General features: G+C 39.2%; 5 protein-coding genes and 1 pseudogene across 5 annotated transcripts; 3 read left to right on the forward strand and 3 right to left on the reverse strand.

Moving 5' to 3' along the window:
- Positions 1 to 523: 523 nt before the first annotated feature.
- Positions 524 to 1,895, forward strand: LOC106328960 (polygalacturonase inhibitor 2-like). Its single transcript, XM_013767517.1, has 2 exons — positions 524 to 1,082; positions 1,326 to 1,895. Exons 1-2 carry the CDS (start codon positions 551 to 553, stop codon positions 1,820 to 1,822), a joined length of 1,029 nt encoding a protein of 342 aa, XP_013622971.1. The 5' UTR covers positions 524 to 550; the 3' UTR covers positions 1,823 to 1,895.
- Positions 1,896 to 3,119: 1,224 nt separating this feature from the next.
- Positions 3,120 to 3,870, reverse strand: LOC106329622 (auxin response factor 19-like). Its single transcript, XM_013768309.1, has 4 exons — positions 3,624 to 3,870; positions 3,486 to 3,542; positions 3,231 to 3,392; positions 3,120 to 3,143 (listed from the first exon to the last, which is right to left on the reverse strand). Exons 1-4 carry the CDS (start codon positions 3,732 to 3,734, stop codon positions 3,120 to 3,122), a joined length of 354 nt encoding a protein of 117 aa, XP_013623763.1. The 5' UTR covers positions 3,735 to 3,870.
- Positions 3,871 to 5,753: 1,883 nt separating this feature from the next.
- Positions 5,754 to 7,049, forward strand: LOC106329623 (annotated as a pseudogene).
- Positions 7,050 to 11,658: 4,609 nt separating this feature from the next.
- LOC106332931 (cytosolic sulfotransferase 15-like) lies at positions 11,659 to 12,980 on the reverse strand. The gene has a single exon (XM_013771418.1). The coding sequence runs from the start codon at positions 12,915 to 12,917 to the stop codon at positions 11,838 to 11,840; it is 1,080 nt and encodes a 359-aa protein (XP_013626872.1). The 5' UTR covers positions 12,918 to 12,980; the 3' UTR covers positions 11,659 to 11,837.
- Positions 12,981 to 14,196: 1,216 nt separating this feature from the next.
- Positions 14,197 to 16,489, reverse strand: LOC106328540 (protein ASPARTIC PROTEASE IN GUARD CELL 2-like). The gene is made up of 3 exons (XM_013767001.1): positions 15,872 to 16,489; positions 14,907 to 15,387; positions 14,197 to 14,734 (listed from the first exon to the last, which is right to left on the reverse strand). The coding sequence occupies exons 1-3, from the start codon at positions 16,349 to 16,351 to the stop codon at positions 14,373 to 14,375; spliced, it is 1,323 nt and encodes a 440-aa protein (XP_013622455.1). The 5' UTR covers positions 16,352 to 16,489; the 3' UTR covers positions 14,197 to 14,372.
- A 342-nt stretch (positions 16,490 to 16,831) lies between these two features.
- On the forward strand, positions 16,832 to 18,821 carry LOC106328761 (40S ribosomal protein S4-1-like). The gene is made up of 5 exons (XM_013767269.1): positions 16,832 to 16,925; positions 17,226 to 17,303; positions 17,396 to 17,576; positions 17,656 to 17,753; positions 18,206 to 18,821. Exons 1-5 carry the CDS (start codon positions 16,923 to 16,925, stop codon positions 18,632 to 18,634), a joined length of 789 nt encoding a protein of 262 aa, XP_013622723.1. The 5' UTR covers positions 16,832 to 16,922; the 3' UTR covers positions 18,635 to 18,821.
- The last annotated feature ends 181 nt before the right edge of the window (positions 18,822 to 19,002 follow it).

Consider the following 19,002-nt stretch of genomic DNA (forward strand, 5'->3'; position numbering starts at 1 on the left):
ATTATTAAATATTGTATAATAGTTGTGTGAATCAAAATAAAAGGGTTAGAATTTAAACCCTGGTCCTATTAAGACCAACCCTATTTAAACCATGTTTAAAAAATGAGGGTTAGGGTTACAAATGGATTTGCAGGGTTAGGGCTAACCCTGTTAGGTTGAGCCCATATTAACATCCCTACCCTTTGGGCCTCGTTTTCAAATTCCGAACTCCCGTGCATTATTCCCATTTTAGGCTTTTTATTTTGAAGGCCCGGTCAAATGTCTCTTCCGGTTTAGGAATCCAATCAATTGAACCAGACCGGAAATCGAACCCTGAGTTTCACTTTCACACGCACCGTCGGTAAGCAATCAAAATACTTTATTTTAAAAAGGACCCACAGGAACTTGTTTATCACGTGGTTATTCAGCAAAAGTAATTACGAAAACGACTAAAACCATACCCTACCATGTTTCCCACTCACTGCGTTACTCTCGTTATAATTACTACGTTAGCCTATATATATCATCACAAGTTTCAATTTAAGCTGAAACACAAACACAACAACACACTATGGGTAAGACAACGACACTGCTCTTGCTCTTGTTCGCTCTCCTCTTCACCACATCTTTATCCAAAGACCTCTGTCACAAAGATGACAAAAACACCCTCCTCAAGATCAAGAAAGCCATGAACAACCCTTACACCATCATCTCCTGGGACCCCAAGGACGACTGCTGCACCTGGGTCTCTGTTGAGTGCGGCAACGCGAACCGCGTCACCTCTCTAGACATTTCAGACGACGACGTCTCCGCTCAGATCCCTCCTGAAGTCGGTGACTTACCGTATCTACAATACCTCACACTCCGCAAACTCCCTAACCTCACCGGTGAAATCCCACCCACCATCGCCAAGCTCAAGTATCTCAAATCTCTCTGGCTCAGCTGGAACAGCCTGACCGGCCCGGTTCCTGAATTTCTGAGCCAGCTCAAGAACCTAGAGTACATAAACCTTTCTTTCAATAAACTCTCTGGCTCCATACCCGGTTCTCTCTCTTTGTTACCTAAACTAGATTTTCTTGAACTAAGCAGGAACAAGATTACAGGTAAATCACTCACTCTCTTTGTCTCAATTAGAGCATGTTCAACGGGTAGAACCGTTAAGAGATGCTAAAAGAAAAAAAAAATTAATATTATAATAATTTGTTTGTTTTTTATTTTTCTGTAAAAAAGAGAACTAATAACTGAATGCCACATATATAAGTTGTGTTAGTGATCCAAATGTCTAATTAGTCTTTTATTAACAAGCTGTAATTCTAAAAATCTCATATTTCATAATATACTATTAGGTCCCATACCAGAGTCATTTGGATCAATTAAAAGAGCAGTATATGGGATTTACCTATCGCACAACCAGCTGTCCGGTTCTATACCAAAATCACTAGGCAACATCGACTTTAACACCATTGATCTTTCCCGGAACAAGCTTGAAGGTGATGCGTCCATGTTGTTTGGAGCCAAAAAGACGACATGGCACATTGACTTATCTAGAAACATGTTCCAGTTCGATATCTCCAAGGTTAAGGTCGCTAAGACAGTTAATTTCTTGGACTTGAATCACAACAGCCTCACAGGGAGTATCCCGGATCAATGGACCCAACTTGATCTTCAGACTTTCAACGTTAGCTATAACAGACTGTGTGGACGCATCCCCCAGGGAGGTGACCTTCAGAGATTTGATGTTTATGCATATTTACACAACAAGTGCCTATGTGATGCACCTCTTCCGAGTTGCAACGTGAAGATTCAAGCTACCGATCTTTATCTAAACTTACCATCAAAATAAATCATGTATAAGGACATCTGTATGTTCTATTCGGAATGATGAATAAAAATGAATCATATTTCATTTGATAAAATTTAGCACGTTTTTAGAATGTATATGATTGATCGTCTAGCAACGTTGAGTAGGACACCACATGAACAGATCGAAACCATTATTGGTGATTGTTTTTTTTAAGAGTTAAACAAATAGAGTGACATTGAATCTATCCCATTAACTGTTCATAAAAACGATAGAGCTAAACTTTTTGTTATGTGAATAAAGTGAATAAAGTTTTGATTGGTACAGAAATGTTAGAGCATTTTAGGTTTTTTTTTTTTTTTTTACTTTATCTCTTCCAAATCCTTTTTTTTGTATAAAACGTACATTTCTTTTTAACAAAGTATGGCTAAATATGATATTTATGGACCGGAAAATAGAAGCCCAAATGATAAAGTGTTTCCATATATAAATACTAGCCTAGGTTTTTTTTTTATGGTTTAGGGTTTCGAAGTTTTCAGTTTTCTTTAAGGTCACGGCACTTACCGCAGCAGAGCTGTTTCTTCACTGTTACAAAAATCGAGTGATCAGAACCGGACCCATTAAATGTTCATAAAATGCTCTGTTTTTAAGAACGGAGAAGAAGCCAGACGAAGACTTATCGAGTTATCCTCTGTTTTTCACTTATAAGCTAACTCAAAGGTTGGACCTCTAAACATTTCAGGGCTCGTTTTCAAATTGCTGACTCCAGAGCATAATCCTGTTTTGAGCTTTACTTTTGAAGGCTCGGTCCCTTTATGGACTCAAATGTCTCTTCCGGTTTAGCAATCCAGTCAACTGAACCAGACCGGAGATTGATCCATGAGTTCACACGCACCGTCGGTAAGCAATCAAAATACTTTATTTTAAATTTAAAAGTGGGATATTTTAAAGATACCACCGGAACTTGTTTAACATGTGGCCTAGTCAGCAAAAGTAATAACTAAAACAGTACACTACCATTGAATTGCGTAAAACTTGCGTTAGCCTATATATATATCATCATAAGAGCATCAAGTGGCTCTTTTGTTCAAAAAAAAAAAGAGCATCAAGTGGCTCTTGATCATTTTTTAATTCTTTTAAGTTGAATAAGTGAGTTTAAGAAACTTAGATAAGAGACGGGAAAATTTGTGTAGTTCATCGCAAGTCTCTTATTCAAGGGTTATTAAAAAAAAAAATTAAACATTATTTTATTTAAATTTTTTTAAAATTGTTTAATTAAACTCTTTCACAATCACAAGAAAACCAAACTCTGCAACAACACGCTACACATTGAGAGACTTTAAGCTAGTTGCATGGAGAAATCCTGTTTCAAGAATATCCTTAGAACTTCAGTAGAAGCATAAGAGACGAAAACAATTTTTAAGAGTAGCTTTTTTGGTCAGAGACGTACAAGAGGAGGGAAAATTTTCTCAGCTGCACGGCGTGGTACAGAGAACCCACCGTGAGTGCTTGTGTCACTCGCTGTAAGTGTCTTACAGAAAAACTCAGTAGGTTGTCTGTTTAGCTTCAGAATCAGACCCATATCAGATGCTAGCAATGCTTCTCTGTCGTACTGATACACATTTTTAGATGATCAAGGCAAAGAAATCAGCTTTGAAGTTCTTGATACCATAAAGCTAAAATGATGGAGAGTAAAGATTCAGACCTTATTCACAGGTTGAAGAGTCATTTGTGCATAGACTTCATCTGTCTCGGTATCAGCCTGATTCATATTTTCACAAGTTATGATTAGTTCTTCTTCTCTCTGATTTTGATTCAAGAGTTGGGGACAGAAGAGACTTACATGTAGTGTGACACTGTGAAGCAAGCAGATGAGCGTAGAAGGAAGGTTTGGGTAATTTGGTATAAAATCTGTTTGCTTCAGCATCGATGCTGCGACCTGAAAAGAGTCCATTGATCATGTTATTACTTTGGACTGATGATTGCAGTTATGAAAATCTTGAATTTCTTTTCATGTAAAGTATGGAACTTTATATAAAAATGCATTTATGTGGGACAAACACTGTGTTAAAATACACTGAAACGAACTAGATTTGTGTGGCTTTCTGCTGACTCCATGTTGTAATAGAATAATACAAACAAAGAAAATCCAGAAAGCTTGAGAAATATAAATAACAATTTCACTAAAAACATAAAAAAGTTGTTTTTTTTTTTGTTTTGTTGTTACAGGAAACAGAGTTCTTCAACAAAATCATCAAGTCAAATAGTCAATTAAGAGACACTACTATTGATGATGTAGAAACTGATGAGTGTGAATATGTTTATGACAAGAACATTGCATGCAAGATGTTCGATAGAATGCGTATGAGAAGGCAAAAGCTAAATCACAGGAAGAAGAGGAGTTTCTTGGATGTTTAAATTCTTGGTGATGAAATAATTAGAGTCTGGAACTTCAGTTGCAGGACAAAATAGCATCAAGATGAAGCACTGTATGTTCTAACAGGGTCTAAGACAGAGGACTTGGTACAAATAAGTGTAAAGCAGAAGCAAACACACACACACAGAGTTTGAAAAAGAGTACAATGCAAGAAGAAGAAGCAAAAGTACCAACAAGGCTGGATAGTAAAGTTCAAGAAGAGGTCATGGAGAAAACTGTTGATACCAAGGCAGCAACGCAAAACAAGCTCTGGTTTCCTGAGAAAACTGACGCTGAGAGTCATAATTCTGATGTAGAGCATGATGAGGCTGTGACTAGGAAGCAATCGTACTTCATTGGCATGAGGGGTTTGCGCAGTTGTGGAGAGAAGGTTGTCTCGCGTATCACAACTGCAATAGTTGCGTACGGGCTGTGTGGAGACAGTGTAGACATAGATCAGGTGGAAGAGAATATTTCTATGCCTTGGTTGTTCAAATTTAAACAGAGGTTATGTGTACAAGCGAGATTGGACAGCTTGTTCACGAATCTTCTTTTGTTCTTACTTGTGCAATGTGGCAAGGAGAGTCCATTTTTCTGTGTGGCATTGCTGGAAAAACAAGATACTGCAGCAAGTTCCTCACAGCATACACAGTTGGTGGGACTGGTTTTTTACAAGTGAAATGAGGCCAGACAAGTGTTCCTCAACATTTGAACATGGGACACAGTGTTACTATGTATTCCTGCAGCAACTTGAGTGGGCGAGTCTGATGCAAACGATCAGAATTGGTGATTCTGACTAACAATGATCAGATATTTCAAGAGAGGTTTAAGATGAAGAGCAGCACATTTCAGAGCCTAAGATTGAGCGGTTGCTCTCTGTTGTTGGTGTGACGTCTTTGTGTGCGTTTCTCCATTTCCGGAACGGGAGCAAAACATTCACTTGGAGGTGGAGCAAATCTGATTATCTGCTGATAGACTGGGGTTTTTCTACAGAAATGTATGAAATTAGTGGTGCAGCATCTCAAGAACCGCAAGATGTGTAAGAATTAGTGGTTCAAGTACAAGACCAGTACCATGAATAGAGATTTGGGTTCACATGGAATGCCTCATTCAGTGATTCAGACATGATTCATATTGTCGTTGTACAAATATGAGTCACACAAGTTCAAGCTGGACAGAGACAGAGGTTCATTGCTAGCCAATAACAGAGAGGTTGTTGCAAACAATGAGATACAGTGGGTATTTGAGCAGTTTCAACAAGGGCAGAATACTTTCAGAGATTATACACACGAGGAGGACAAGTTAGACTATACATGGTCTGTTATACGAAGAAGCAGAGTACAACTTATGAAGTTGGCCACTGGTGATGATTTCCTGCAGTCATCCTTTTCTATATGGCCTAGATGGAGACGCAGGGTCAGCTGAGAGATTGCAGCAATTTTTCCCTTCACAACTTCATGCGGATAGAGCTGCGGCGCTTCAGAAGCTTGTCGGAGTATTGATAAGTACCAAGGTTGAGTTATGAGCTGGAGTATGAAGCAGTAGGAAGCTGATGACATGGCAGTGTGTGACGTGGACTGGCCGTTGAACAACGATTCAGTTGGATTGTTTGTTGCAGTCAACAAGTCTAACATCCAAGATAATATAGCTGAGTCGTCTTCTTCATTTGAAGATTGGACATTTTCTGGGAAAGTGATCTTGGGAGCAATAATATGGTATATGGTCGTCCTCTATGATTCCAGGTTCTCCGTTTCACTCATCTTGTGTCATTTCATTGACAAAGAAAGAGCCTCTGAAGGTATCCCATCAATACTTTCATCACGATGTGTGAGTGTGACTGGAAAGTATGATATTTTGACTTCGTTATTGTGCTATCATCATTTTGTTTCTAGGTTCTCGTTATTTTGATTTTAACTAAAGATGGAGCAGTATCATTATCAGCAAACCATCTCCAAAAGCTATGGCTTTCACACGAGTTAACTAGTCCACTTGGCCATGTGTTTAAGCCACACCAGGTTGGTTCATTCCCCGATTCTGCTTTGTAAATGGTCGTTGCTCTGTTCACTTTCTTGACTTGCATACTTCCATGCAGGCATTTCTTCTTGTCCAAATCCCCACTCTCCTCCACGTTTCTTCTTTGTAACCCTCTTTGCCATTGACGACTCTTCCTTGTTCAATACGCCATCTCTTCCTCCTCTGTTTCTGAAACAGCTTCTTCAGTATCACACGCTCCCTCTAAGGCTTCCTATGAAGGAACTCTCCTCGTGAAGCCTTCAAATCTCCACCTTCGATAAATAATCAAGAACCGCAGAGGTGAATCATGTCCTGATCTCACATCCGGACATGTTCCTTGGAGACTCATTGGTTAGTTCACGGACTTCTTGGACCATTCTCACCTATGCAAACTCACAAGGATCATACTCAAACAAAACAATTCTAGAAGAATTAGAGGCAGCTGTCCCGGTTAAGATAGATTGCATTCGGATCGTTCAGCTGCTAAGTTCAAACGGGTTTGTGCCATTTGCAATCGGATTACACTCTGTTCTCAACAGGATCATCGCAGATCAACACAAGAACTTGACCGGAATAACCATTCTAGCTACACCGAGTCTGGTCTCACTGTCATCTGCCTCTCCGTTGCTATATGAAGTCACGAGACGTCACATTATTGCTTAACGGCTAACCAACAAAGATCTCGCTTCAATGCCTGATAAAGCCTTACTCAAGACACTGGATCCTTACCAAGATCTCATAATCACCAGAACAAGTGTAGTTAACTCATCGTCACAGCGTTTGATGATCTCTGGAGTTGACATTACGTCCCACTATAAATATAATACTTGCCTGGTCTAATCGGACACTGCGTCACTTTTTCAGCTCCGTCCCACTACTGATTCTCGTTTGAAGAAGCATGGTGGCTCTGCTACTGTTTCGAGACAGACTTAACATTACGTAGACGGTCTTGTCCAGACTCCCAAAAGTAATCGACTTCTGAACCTGGTGAAGCCGGCAGACTCCTAAATCCAGTTAAATGTATATATTATTGTACGATATTGAGAAAAAAACAAATCAAACAGAAAGTGTTAAATACATAACACTAAAGTAACATCATGCAACGACCCGAGTGAGCACCGCATATCTCCTATACGTAATGCAAGTTTATTAATTCTTCTTCTTTTTTTTTCTTATCAATTTCTTTTCTATTGTATGTTATAAATCAACCTTTACAAAGTATACTTTTCTTTTTCCATTTTTTTTCTCCTTAAAAAGTTTATACAAGTTGAGATGTCACGACATTTCAGGTTCGATCTACCTTTCATGCGAAACTAAGTCACATTTTCTTGGTCATCCTACACGGATATGGACTACTGTTTTTCGGCCCATTTGAATACCCGGGAAAGGATCTATCCATGGGTTGCACCTCCCACCCGGAAGTTAGGTTTGTGTCTTTAATAGATCCGAGTTTAATCCTTTATAGTTTACAAAAAAAAAAGTTTAAACAATTTGTAAAAAAGAAGAAGATTCCTAGTAAGAACTTTGCAACCAATCAGTTATCAAAGGTTATTTTATAATATTTCTTAAACGCCTTTCATTTTCAAAAATACATCTTCTCTCTAAAGCCATCATCTTAGTTTTGGTGTCTGCCTGGTTGTTGGTCGACGGTCAAAGTCTATTTTGTGCTTCCCCTAAAGCGATCTTAAGACTTCGGCACTGTTCGTTTGCTCACCCAGGTGATCCATCTGGGTGAAGATGTAAATCGATGTTCGTTTTGTGCATTATAATGCTACATCCAGATGGATCACCCAGCTGAATTTTTAAAAACTCATCTCAAATTATCACTCAAATGAAGGTGAGTCTTGATGGTGCATCTGGATGCAGATGCATCTAGTTCAGTCCAAAATGATTAATGACAAAAATGACTTTTTAAAATCAAAATATTATTTTCAAACCGTAAATTCTATTTTCTTGCATATACATTTTTCCGCTATAATAAAAAAAATACATTTTCTCGCAAAAACTGAAAAACACACATTCCCGCTAAAACCGCAAGATGCGTTTTTCAGCAAAAAAAAATGTGAAACGCACATTTCCATAAAAAACACATTTTTCGGTCAAACCAGGAAAATCGCACTTTTCGACCAAAACAGAAAAAACGCATTTTCCCATCAAAACCGAAAAAAACGCATTTTTCCGCCAAACCCCAAAAAACGCATTTTTCCACCAAAACCCAAAAAATGCATATTCCCGCCAAAACTCGAAAAAGCATTTTCCGGCCAAAACCGCAAAAAGCATTTTCTCGCCAAAACCGGAAAAATGCAATTTTCCCGCCAAAACCAGAAAAACACAATTTTCCGCCAAAACCGGAAAACACAATTTTCCCACCAAACCGGAAAACGGAATTTTTCCGCCAAAACCGGAAAACGGAATTTTTCCGCCAAAACCGGAAAACACATTTTCCCGCCAAAACCGGAAAAACGCATTTTCCCGCCAAAACTGGAAAACAGAATTTTCTCGCCAAAACCGGAAAACAGAATTTTCTCGCCAAAACGCCAAAAAATAGAATTTTCCCGCCAAAGCCGGAAAACAGAATTTTCCCGCAAAAGCCGGAAAAACGCATTTTCCCGCCAAAACCAGAAAAACACAATTTTCCCGCCAAAACCGGAAACACACAATTTTCCCGTAAAAACCGGAAAATGGAATTTTCCCGCCAAAACCGGAAAAACGCATTTTCCCGCCAAAACTAGAAAAACACAATTTCCCGCCAAAACCGGAAAACACAATTTTCTCACTAAAATCGTGAAAAACGCATTTTCCCGCCAAAATCAGAAAAACACAATTTTCCCGCCAAAACTGGAAACACACAATTTTCCCGCAAAAACCGGAAAATGGAATTTTCCCGCCAAAACCAGAAAAACACATTTTCCCGCCAAAACGAGAAAAACACAATTTCCCGCCAAAACCGGAAAACACAATTTTCCCACCAAAATCGTGAAAAAGTTTTTCCCGCCAAAATCACGAAAAAAAAACTTTCCCGTCAAAATTGTGAAAAAAAATTTTCTCGGCGAAAACAATTTTCCCGCCAAAACCGCAAAAATACACTTTTCTCGTCCAAACCGCAAAAACGTATTTTTCCGCCAAACCCATAAAAACGTATTTTCCGCCTAAACCACGAAAATACACTTTTTCGCCAAAAACATATTTTTCCTCAAAAACCGCAAAAATATATTCCGCCAAAACGGTAAAAAATGTTATTTTTCCGCCGAAACGTAAAAAATTATATTTTAGTCATTTTATTAACAAGTCCACTTGGATGCAGATGGAAGTTAAAAAATGAAAAGCAAACGAACATAGTTGCATTCAGATGATTCATCTGGATGTATGGACGAAATGAAGAAACGAACAACACTTAGATGGAACATCTAGATAAGACATATAGATGGACCATCTGGATGCATCTTTCAGATGTACAAACGAACAGGGCCTTCATCATCATGAGAGTGTTTCTAGGTCTCTTGCCTAATTGAACTCCACTTTTTTAATATTCATTTCCAGCAAAGTGTGTGAGAGTTCCCAGTATAAAGCTTTATTTTAATTATTAATAGTTTAATTTAAGTTATTTTGTAAAATTTTAGATATATATAACAAACGACTAAATATGATGGAGTTTGGATATTTCATGTACTTTTTAAATCCTAAATACTTGAACCCGATCCGGACTCGAAAATTAGAGTATTTTACAGGTATTTAACTAATGTTTACTTTTTAGGTTTAACTCCATTGTAATCTCCCTTTTTATTGATATTAACTTATTTTCTTAGTGGATGTCATTCTGGACTGGACTAGAAGCCCAATTGATATAAGAGTTTCGTTCGTATAAATACTTAGCCTAGGGTTTCGAAGCTATTCGTTTTCTTCGTGTTCACGGCGCTTAATTATCCCCAGCACAGCTGTTCCTTCGAGGTCACGGTGTTTCTTATATCTCATTTTTCTCTTCTTGTCTGAGTATTCCCGTCTTCTCCAATGAACATATTAATGATTTTTCCGATTTGATCTTAAAACCTCTGCTTAATATATATACCTTTAATCTAATAATCAAGTTAAGTGAAGAATCTGATTTTGTATTAATGTTAACAGAGCAAAAAAATGTCCAGGTCAAGGAAGAACGATTTGCAACAGGTGGAAAAGAATTCAAACCAATCTCCTGCAAAAATTGTTCTTCAAGAACCTCTCGGGATCACGCGCAAGGAGCTTGATATTGTTTACCTCACAGCGCAGATTGCGGCTAGTTGTGGGATGCATTTTGAGCAAGAGTTGATGAGGAGTGTGTCTATGAACCCTGAGTTTGAGCCTATGTTTCAGTTTATGAACCCAACTGATAGTAGGCGCAGTTTTTTCGATGAGGTTACTCTCGAGTATACGAGGAGGTTGTCTATGAACCTAAATTGCTGTCATATGAATGACAGCAACAGCTACGCAGGTTCGCCTTAATTTTGAGCAAGAGTTGATGAGGAGTGTGTCTATGAACCTAAATTGCTGTCATACATACATCTCGCTAAAACCCTAATACGCATAAAACACCAACGACGATAGGGAGATAAAGGCGAACCTGCGTAGCTGTTGGTGACACCAACGATGCCACGGGAGATACTGCCGAGAAGAACACCGACAACACGCTTTCCCGAGTCCTTAGCGATGCGGTTGTGATTGTCAACGATATTGCGCAAGACGAGTGGATGAACGACCACTTTCTCGATCGTACTTGCTGATTGCGTCGTCATTAGTAACTCGATTTCTCTGGGGAACTCTGCCCTACTTCTTCTATTCTCTCGTCTTTTTATCTCTCGCCGCACTTTAATACATTAATAGGCTTCCTATATCTTCTCATTCACTTTATATATTAAACCGACCAATTTAATAAAATCTAAAGGCCCATTCTTATATTTTCCTAATTGAGAACCAATTTTAAAACTTAAATCTTATTATAGAATTTAGGAAAATTGCCAAAATAGAATGAAAATTCAACATCTTTGTCCTCTACATAGGGCTACAGAAAAAGTGAGTGTGATGATCTTGATCTTTGCCTACAATCTTGGCTTGGGATTTTCTGACATCTCATTATAAGTCTTGTAACAACAAACTTGAATTTTTACTTTGTTACATAGTTGACTGATGATACCCGCAAATGCTTCCGAGATACCTTTTACCGCCTTGCCAAGAACTCACATCACAAGTCTGAATCAGAGTTCCTTGAGGACAGAACCAGGTTAGCGAGAACTTTTCTTCATTTATATTCTTAAAAACGGACTTGTCATCATCCATGTTTTTTTTCAGTAGGTATAGAAATCAGAAGACTGAACTGGAAACAAACTCCATAGACAGAGCCGTCGCCAACCTCACAGTCAACAAGATGGAATCCAACATGAGGAACATGCATCCACCAAAGATGAGATGAAATTTTATGCATATCAAATATTTTTTGGTGTATTTTACATAGACATGTATTCATACATATTTATCAATACATTCAGTCACATACACACACACATGAACTATATAACACATACAAACAAATGAAAACATTATTGCAAATCACACTGATATATATTGAAACAAACATGAACACTTGGCCTCTTATTTTATTTAGCAGTACCTGAAAGTGAGACCAGACCCACCTAACTTATCATCCACCAAGGCTGACAATCTCTCCACTTGTACAGGCGACAAATAGTTTCTCCAGCCACTAACCTCTCCTTTCCTAAACAAGTACCTATTCTCAAAGTTCTTGATCGATTTGTTCGACTTGTTCACCTCCAACTTCTTTAGACTCTCGAAGCTACACAGATCCGCTACCGCCTTTACAACACCCTTTCCTTCCTCTTCTTCCGTGAAAGAAACCCCCAAGAAACTTGCAAGCTTCTTCAAGTTAGTCTCAATATCTTCTTTCAGATCTTCGTACTTTAAGAACAAGACTTCCTCTGGTCTCTTCAAGCTCTCTCTCCAGTACCCCAGCATGTGTTCCCAAAACGGTCCGAACCCGATCACTCCCCTGCAATACAGATCAAACCCTTCTTCCAACGAGACTGGACTCACCGACTCCGACTTTATGCTGTTGCTGAAATGCCACGAGGAGATGAACGTGTCGAACGGGTTCCGACACAAGTACACAACCTTCACTCCCGGTTCCTCGATTGAGCCCTTGAGAGAACCGAAAGGGACGTGTGTTGCGAATGTTCTTGGACTAGCTAGACTGGAGAGATCAGGAACTTCTCCGTTGGCGTAAAGCTTGTACTCCAAGAAAGGTACGAGGTCATGAGGGTTTGATGTGAGGAGAGGGTGGTCAGAAACCGGATCAAACCGGTGTCGGTTAAGGAGGGTAAATGTTAGAGCTTTTAACCATGTTGTACCGGATTTTGGTATGGTAGCAAGGATAACATCTTTTGGAAGAGGCTTGAAATGTTTCTGGAAGGACATGATGGCATGAATCTCCTTGGCTTGGCACCAAAAGCCTTGGAACAGGTAAAGATGACGAGTTCTCCAACCTCTCTCCTTAGGAAGAGAGTCCAACATCTCTAAGAACTCGTAGCTTAGCCCTTCTTCTTCTTCTTCTTGGCGCTTCGGGTCTCGGCTTTTGCCTTCTTCCTTGAGGAGCTCGTGCTTGTGGCAAATGGATAAACTTGGGATCGCCATTATTGGAACACTCTTGATGCTTGAGGTCGCCATTGTAACGTGTTTGTTTTTTTGTTTTTTGATTCTTTTGTGTTCTGTTTGATATATTTTCGTATGTAAGTTTGCTGTTTATATAATAATAACGTGAATGCATGAAGAGATGTGTTGTGAAGAGAAGAGAGCTATCTCAGATTTTTTTACGCACGTTGGATATAAGTTTGGCCCACTCCATTTTTACACTTTATAATAAGAGTGATGTGTCATTTTATCTGTATTCTCGAAAGACAATTGTGTCGACATTGAACAGTTTATTTATCGACATTGGTATTGGATGCGTTGATGCACTAAGAAAGTGGAGCCTACGTAACTACGTTGCTTTCTTTATATCTTATGCTTTATCTATTGTATAAGTTGACAGCTATAGACAAGTGAGTGACTTTAGACCTACTTTAATGGGGAATGATACATATCTGATATCTCTTTGATTATTAATTACTCTAAACCATATCCAGATATCCTTCTACGTTTTGTCTTTATGCACAACCTGATTTTTCTCCTTCGTGTTTATCAAGTATAATCAAAGAGATATGTATCCAGAAACATTCAGCTGCACTCTTTTTATTTCTTTGAGACTTCTTGTATTTTACAAAGATGTGGGTCTTCTTAAATTGAAAGTTGTGTAGTGTTTGGTGGTAAAATGAAGAAGACGCAAGACTTTTACGTATATATAAGAGCATGTTTATCGCATGTTTCTTAGGTTAGAGTTTTTAGAGTAATATAAAACCATTTTTATCCCGGGTTATTAGGGGTTTCTTAATCTGGGGGTCTCACAAAAACCATAAAAACCGATCACAAAAGTAATGAAATAAGAACCGATCTTGGTTGAGTTTTTGTGCTGTTTTGTTTGCGGGTTCTACCAACACGTGGCGGTCCGCGATTAGTTCGCTTTTTAATTATTATTTTTCAGACCAATATGTGAGGAGGAAAAGACTGAAGAGACGATGATGTGTTGTCTTGTGTGGTGGGCTTTTCAATCAGGCTACGCGTGTAAGTTTACAGCCATATATGCTAAACGTCGCCGTTGTAATGAACGTAACTGACATGCATGCATGCTTAAACTGATTAGCGTTTTGAAAAAAATGCAGCTAGCAATTTCTAACCAAGTTTATGTGTTGTATGTTACATAATGTTAAGCTTAATTGCATGTACTATAGTTTGAATGGTCTAATGTTATGATTTTAAAATTATTATAGTGCATTAGTAATGACCACCACCAACACATATAGTCCTTAGGTATAATATTTTATTCTATTAGTTTTGACCCGAATCTCCAGAGTTAAAACCACATAAGAAACGACTTGATATGACAAATGCTATACGCCACCGCCCTCTAATAACAGAAATGAATAGTAGTGCAAGCAAACAGAACGTGAAGGACAAAACTGAAAAACACAAAAACAAACAAACAAGTCTCTGCTCTTAAATAATTATACTGTCTCATTCAACTTTTTAAGAGCATACTTCACGTGCCAACCCGATCCGTCCATTGGGAACATCGATCAAGACACGGTGGTTCTGCTGCTGCATGCTTGCGATCACGTTCACCACTGAGTTTACGTTTTCCGGCGCCACGGCAATGGCTAGGCACGACGTGCTTCCGGCGGTGCTGTGTAACATCAGGTTATCCGCGGGCATCGTCATGTTCACTCCCTTGAACATAAATGTTATCGCCGGTACCGTGACTTGCCCCGAGTAGCACGTATCAAAACCTCCGAGTGACGTCACCACAGCGTTACGTGGCTTCACGCGCCTCCTGAACTCGTCCCTCACCGCCTCGTAAACCGACTTAGCCAACCGCGTGTACACAGTCCCTGCACATCATAATATCACATAGTCGGTTAATAACATTGATTTTAGGTGAACTACATAGAGTCGATAAACCGGTACAAAAACTAAACCGAAATTGTAATTAAATCAAACAGAAAGTAGAACATTAAAATCTAACCGATATTAAACAGGTTTACAAAAAAAAAAATTTCGTACCGGAGTCAAAGATTGTTCCAGCGCCGGTGGTGGGATTAAAAGCAATAGCTTCCTGAGGTAAATCGACGACTTTATTACCAACACGTATCGCAAGGAGGTTGACGTAATACAATGAGGACCTTCTCGGGTTTCTCAGGAGGGGCGTGTACTTCAATCGCAGGGGCTGAGAAGTGGGACCGAGTCTCAGCGAACCAGAGAAGGCGAGGGACCTGAAACTCGGTAAACAGTACGAGAAGGTGGATTGGTAAAGTGACTGAGCTTGCGTCATGAGTGATAATGGGCCTCGTCCTAGGCCCAACAATCCTTGTGGCGGAGGGATTGTTCCTCCACCGGCGACCTTGTTGACGCATCCAAAGGTGAAGGCTTCGATCGGATCGGCGGCGAGGCGGATCGTGTCCTGAGAGAGGTTAGCGGCGATGGAAGAGCTTCCATAGGTGAGGTTGAAAGAGCACGCGCTTGATCCGCACGTGGGGTTGGGTACCTGCAAGACAAATGTTCACGTGAGTTAGTGAAGTGTGTCGGACTGAGTTGTGCAGTGTGTTCTGTAGTCCCGTGAATGATTATTTGGAAGTGGGGGTGGAATAATCAATTATTAACCACATGGGACCCCACTCTGTGAAAAACTTTTTCACAAAAATAATATTATATATACGTATAATTCATCAAATACAATCTAGATCTGATAAAGTGATATACTCCCTTGAAAACATTAGTTTGAATACAATTTTTTAATTGGGGAATATTCTCATGATCAGATCTTAAAAACGAAAACAAATTCAGGTTGCTAATATTAAAATGCGACTACATTATAGTATATGCATACATGAGCCAAAAATGTTAAAGTCGATGATGATTATCAATGAAGCTACGCAAGTGTGAAGAATAAAGTTGTAGTCAAAAACATTCCATGGAGCATATTTATTATAACTGTTGGTGTCAGGTGTGTAAGTACGAAATTATTATACCTGCTTACACTGGGGAGCGCTGCAACTGACGTTCTTATAAGTGGTGGATTTGGCTGGAGAAAAGGCGGTGGTTGAAGGACAGCCAACGCAGCCAGAGCAAGGTAACCAAGCCACGTCACTACTCGTGTCCATGGCCAGGAGTAGAGTCTGAGCCGGAGTTCCGATCTTAGCCTTGACAATGTACGTTGCGCTCTGCAGCATTTGACGCCCTGAGGCGACGGGAATCACAGATCTCCCGGCGACGAGGCTGGTCAAGTACTGTAGACGGGCCTGGTCTTGAGCCAGTGTCTTTAGTACACGTGCTTCCCATGAGAGTGAGGATGATGATTTGAAGGGCGAGCAAGGGCTGTCTATGTGGAAGATTTTTAGAGTAGAGCCTTGGTCTTGAGTGTTGGTTAGGTCACATGTTGGGTGGTTTAACCCAAGTGCTAATGGAATGATGAAAAGAAGAAGCTGAAGGAATATAGCTAGAGTGGTCATTGCGTTATATGTTTTGGGTTAGAAGTGATATTAATTGCTTTGGCATGAGAGGGTATATATAGTAGTATAAGCTCCAATATCCTCCAGTAGTGCAAAAGTTACTTGAGATTTCCACTACTTTTGTAATTGATGGGCTGAGTAGTAAAATAATGAATACATTCCTCTCATGCAATTGATATTACAAATACATAGAAAATGTTAAATAAATTTCCTGTTAAAGTATTTTAATACAACAAATGGGTTTATACAAAGATTGGACTAGTCACATGTGTGGTCCCAGTATTGGTCAAATGCTGCTTGTCACATGTGTGACCAGTGATTGAACGCCAGCTCAGCAACAACTCATGTTATTAAGATCCGACCTGAGCCCACACGTCATTCTAGTAAGCTAGAATTGCTTTCATAGATATGTGTGTGTTTGCTCCTTTATTGGGCCTGTACTAACCAAAAAGCCCAATATTTACATAACATGAACAACTCTAGGGTTTTAGTTTATTTCCTTTTGATATATAAACGTAGAGGAAGTGCCGCCGCAAAAGAATCAGAAGTCGTCCTGCTCGCAACAAAAAAAATGGTTCGTCCGTCTTCTTCCTTTGCTTACAGTTTGTGTTAATGCTGTCCCAACGTTTTTTGTATCTCTTGTGCGTTCGATGGTTGCTCATTTCTAGGTAGAAATGGATATTCTACTTTGGTAGTTTAGGTTGTGTCTTAATGGCTTCTCTAGTTTGGTCGCTTCATGCCTTATAACACATGTTCTGTAACGTTTGACAAGTTGAGGCTTATGTTGAATGTCATTTCGACGAGGCATTATCCAATGTGATAGTTCTGTCTCTTTGGCTTGTGTTTGTTTTGACCTTTTATGTTTTGAATGTAGGCAAGAGGATTGAAGAAGCATCTGAAGAGGCTCAATGCCCCCAAGCATTGGGATCTTGACAAACTTGGTGGTGCCTTCGTACGTTTTTCCTTAAATCTCAAAACTTGTGTTTCAATACCATTCATTACATACGCATTGTAACATGTTGTCTTAAAAACTGTTTCTTGCAGGCTCCCAAGCCCTCTTCTGGACCCCACAAGTCTAGAGAATGCCTTCCTCTCGTCCTGATCATCAGGAACAAGTTGAAGTACGCTTTGACATACCGTGAAGTCATCTCCATCTTGATGCAAAGGCATATCCAAGTCGATGGTAAAGTCAGGACTGACAAGACTTACCCTGCCGGCTTCATGGGTACTGTCTCTTAAAACTCTCTCGTCACTTCATGTTTATAAAATGATCATTAGACTAAGTTTCATTTTGATCTTAATAGATGTTGTCTCCATCCCCAAGACGAATGAGAACTTCCGTCTTCTCTATGACACCAAGGGACGTTTCCGTCTCCACTCCATCAGGGATGAGGAAGCTAAGGTATGCAACATTTACTATATGAGTTTTGTTTGAGATCTAAAGAATAATGTGTGCATTGGTTTGTTTTTAAATAATGTAAATTTATGTATTTATACACATTCAAAACCTTAAAAAATGTTGGTAATAAATATATAGTTTTTGTACTTACCAAATTCTTATAATTTAAATCACTAGTATTTCAAAAATTACTTTTTTTTAAAAAAAAAAACATGGGACCTAGAAGAGTATTTAACCAAATAAAAAAAATTAAAAAAAATTCTCTATTTCAAAATAAATAGAGATTTTAAAGAGATTTTTATGTTTTAAAATACATTTTGTTAAGTGACTAATGATCTTTTATAAATTTTTTTGATGATTGGTTGAATCAAATTCAGTTTATATTTTTAGTGCTACATTTTAGAAAAAAACCAATAGGAATTAGAAGAATAATGTGACTTAATTGTACCTTGCAGTTCAAGCTTTGCAAGGTTAGGACGATCCAGCTAGGGCAAAAGGGAATCCCTTTCCTCAACACATACGACGGTCGCACCATCCGTTACCCCGACCCACTCATCAAACCGAACGACACCATCAAGCTCGACCTCGAGGAGAACAAGGTCGTGGACTTCATCAAGTTCGACGTCGGCAACGTTGTGATGGTGACTGGAGGGAGAAACAGAGGGCGTGTGGGTGTGATTAAGAACCGTGAGAAGCATAAGGGAAGCTTTGAGACGATCCACATTCAAGATTCAACCGGACATGAGTTTGCCACGAGGTTGGGCAATGTGTTTACCTTGGGGAAAGGGACGAAGCCGTGGGTGTCTCTTCCGAAGGGGAAAGGTATTAAGCTTACCATCATTGAGGAAGCTAGGAAGAGGCTCTCTGCTCAACAAGCTGCTTAAAAAAAAATTATTACCAAAGGATGTTTCGTTTTACTACTCGCTACTTGTCTGTGTTTTGAGGTTTTTTTCCCCTTTCATGTTGCTTGCAAAACTCTATTACAAGACAGTTTAAGTTTCCAGTAGTGTGTTTTGTATTGAAATTTTAGTAATTTTACTCTTTAAATCTGTTGACTTGATATTAAAACCATAACGAGATTGCATAGTCAACGAATCTGTAGTCTCATCCAGATTGTGCGGAGCAGTTTGATTTTTCCTTCATTACCATCAATTTTGCAATTAGCTTCTGGTTTATAACTTCAGACATTGTGGTTCCAACTATCTCATTTTCAGACAGCGAGCTCCAGCCTTTAGGCCATTTACCACAACTT

This window comes from Brassica oleracea, chromosome C3 (genome assembly GCF_000695525.1).
Source record: "Brassica oleracea var. oleracea cultivar TO1000 chromosome C3, BOL, whole genome shotgun sequence".
NCBI classification, from domain to species: domain Eukaryota; kingdom Viridiplantae; phylum Streptophyta; class Magnoliopsida; order Brassicales; family Brassicaceae; genus Brassica; species Brassica oleracea.

What these genes read in the sequence shown, in the direction of transcription:
- LOC106328960 (XM_013767517.1), top strand. Translation starts at nt 551, where the DNA reads ATGGGTAAGACAACGACACTGCTCTTGCTCTTGTTCGCTCTCCTCTTC. An exon ending in AAGCAGGAACAAGATTACAG is followed by an intron (nt 1,083 to 1,325) that starts GTAAATCACTCA and finishes ATATACTATTAG; the next exon opens with GTCCCATACCAGAGTCATTT.
- LOC106329622 (XM_013768309.1), bottom strand. Translation starts at nt 3,734, where the DNA reads ATGGACTCTTTTCAGGTCGCAGCATCGATGCTGAAGCAAACAGATTTT. An exon ending in TTCACAGTGTCACACTACAT is followed by an intron (nt 3,543 to 3,623) that starts GTAAGTCTCTTC and finishes AATATGAATCAG; the next exon opens with GCTGATACCGAGACAGATGA. An exon ending in CTCTTCAACCTGTGAATAAG is followed by an intron (nt 3,393 to 3,485) that starts GTCTGAATCTTT and finishes AATGTGTATCAG; the next exon opens with TACGACAGAGAAGCATTGCT.
- LOC106332931 (XM_013771418.1), bottom strand. Translation starts at nt 12,917, where the DNA reads ATGGCGACCTCAAGCATCAAGAGTGTTCCAATAATGGCGATCCCAAGT.
- LOC106328540 (XM_013767001.1), bottom strand. Translation starts at nt 16,351, where the DNA reads ATGACCACTCTAGCTATATTCCTTCAGCTTCTTCTTTTCATCATTCCA. An exon ending in GCGCTCCCCAGTGTAAGCAG is followed by an intron (nt 15,388 to 15,871) that starts GTATAATAATTT and finishes TTTGTCTTGCAG; the next exon opens with GTACCCAACCCCACGTGCGG. An exon ending in TGGAACAATCTTTGACTCCG is followed by an intron (nt 14,735 to 14,906) that starts GTACGAAATTTT and finishes TATGATGTGCAG; the next exon opens with GGACTGTGTACACGCGGTTG.
- LOC106328761 (XM_013767269.1), top strand. An exon ending in TTACCCTGCCGGCTTCATGG is followed by an intron (nt 17,577 to 17,655) that starts GTACTGTCTCTT and finishes TGATCTTAATAG; the next exon opens with ATGTTGTCTCCATCCCCAAG. An exon ending in TCAGGGATGAGGAAGCTAAG is followed by an intron (nt 17,754 to 18,205) that starts GTATGCAACATT and finishes TGTACCTTGCAG; the next exon opens with TTCAAGCTTTGCAAGGTTAG.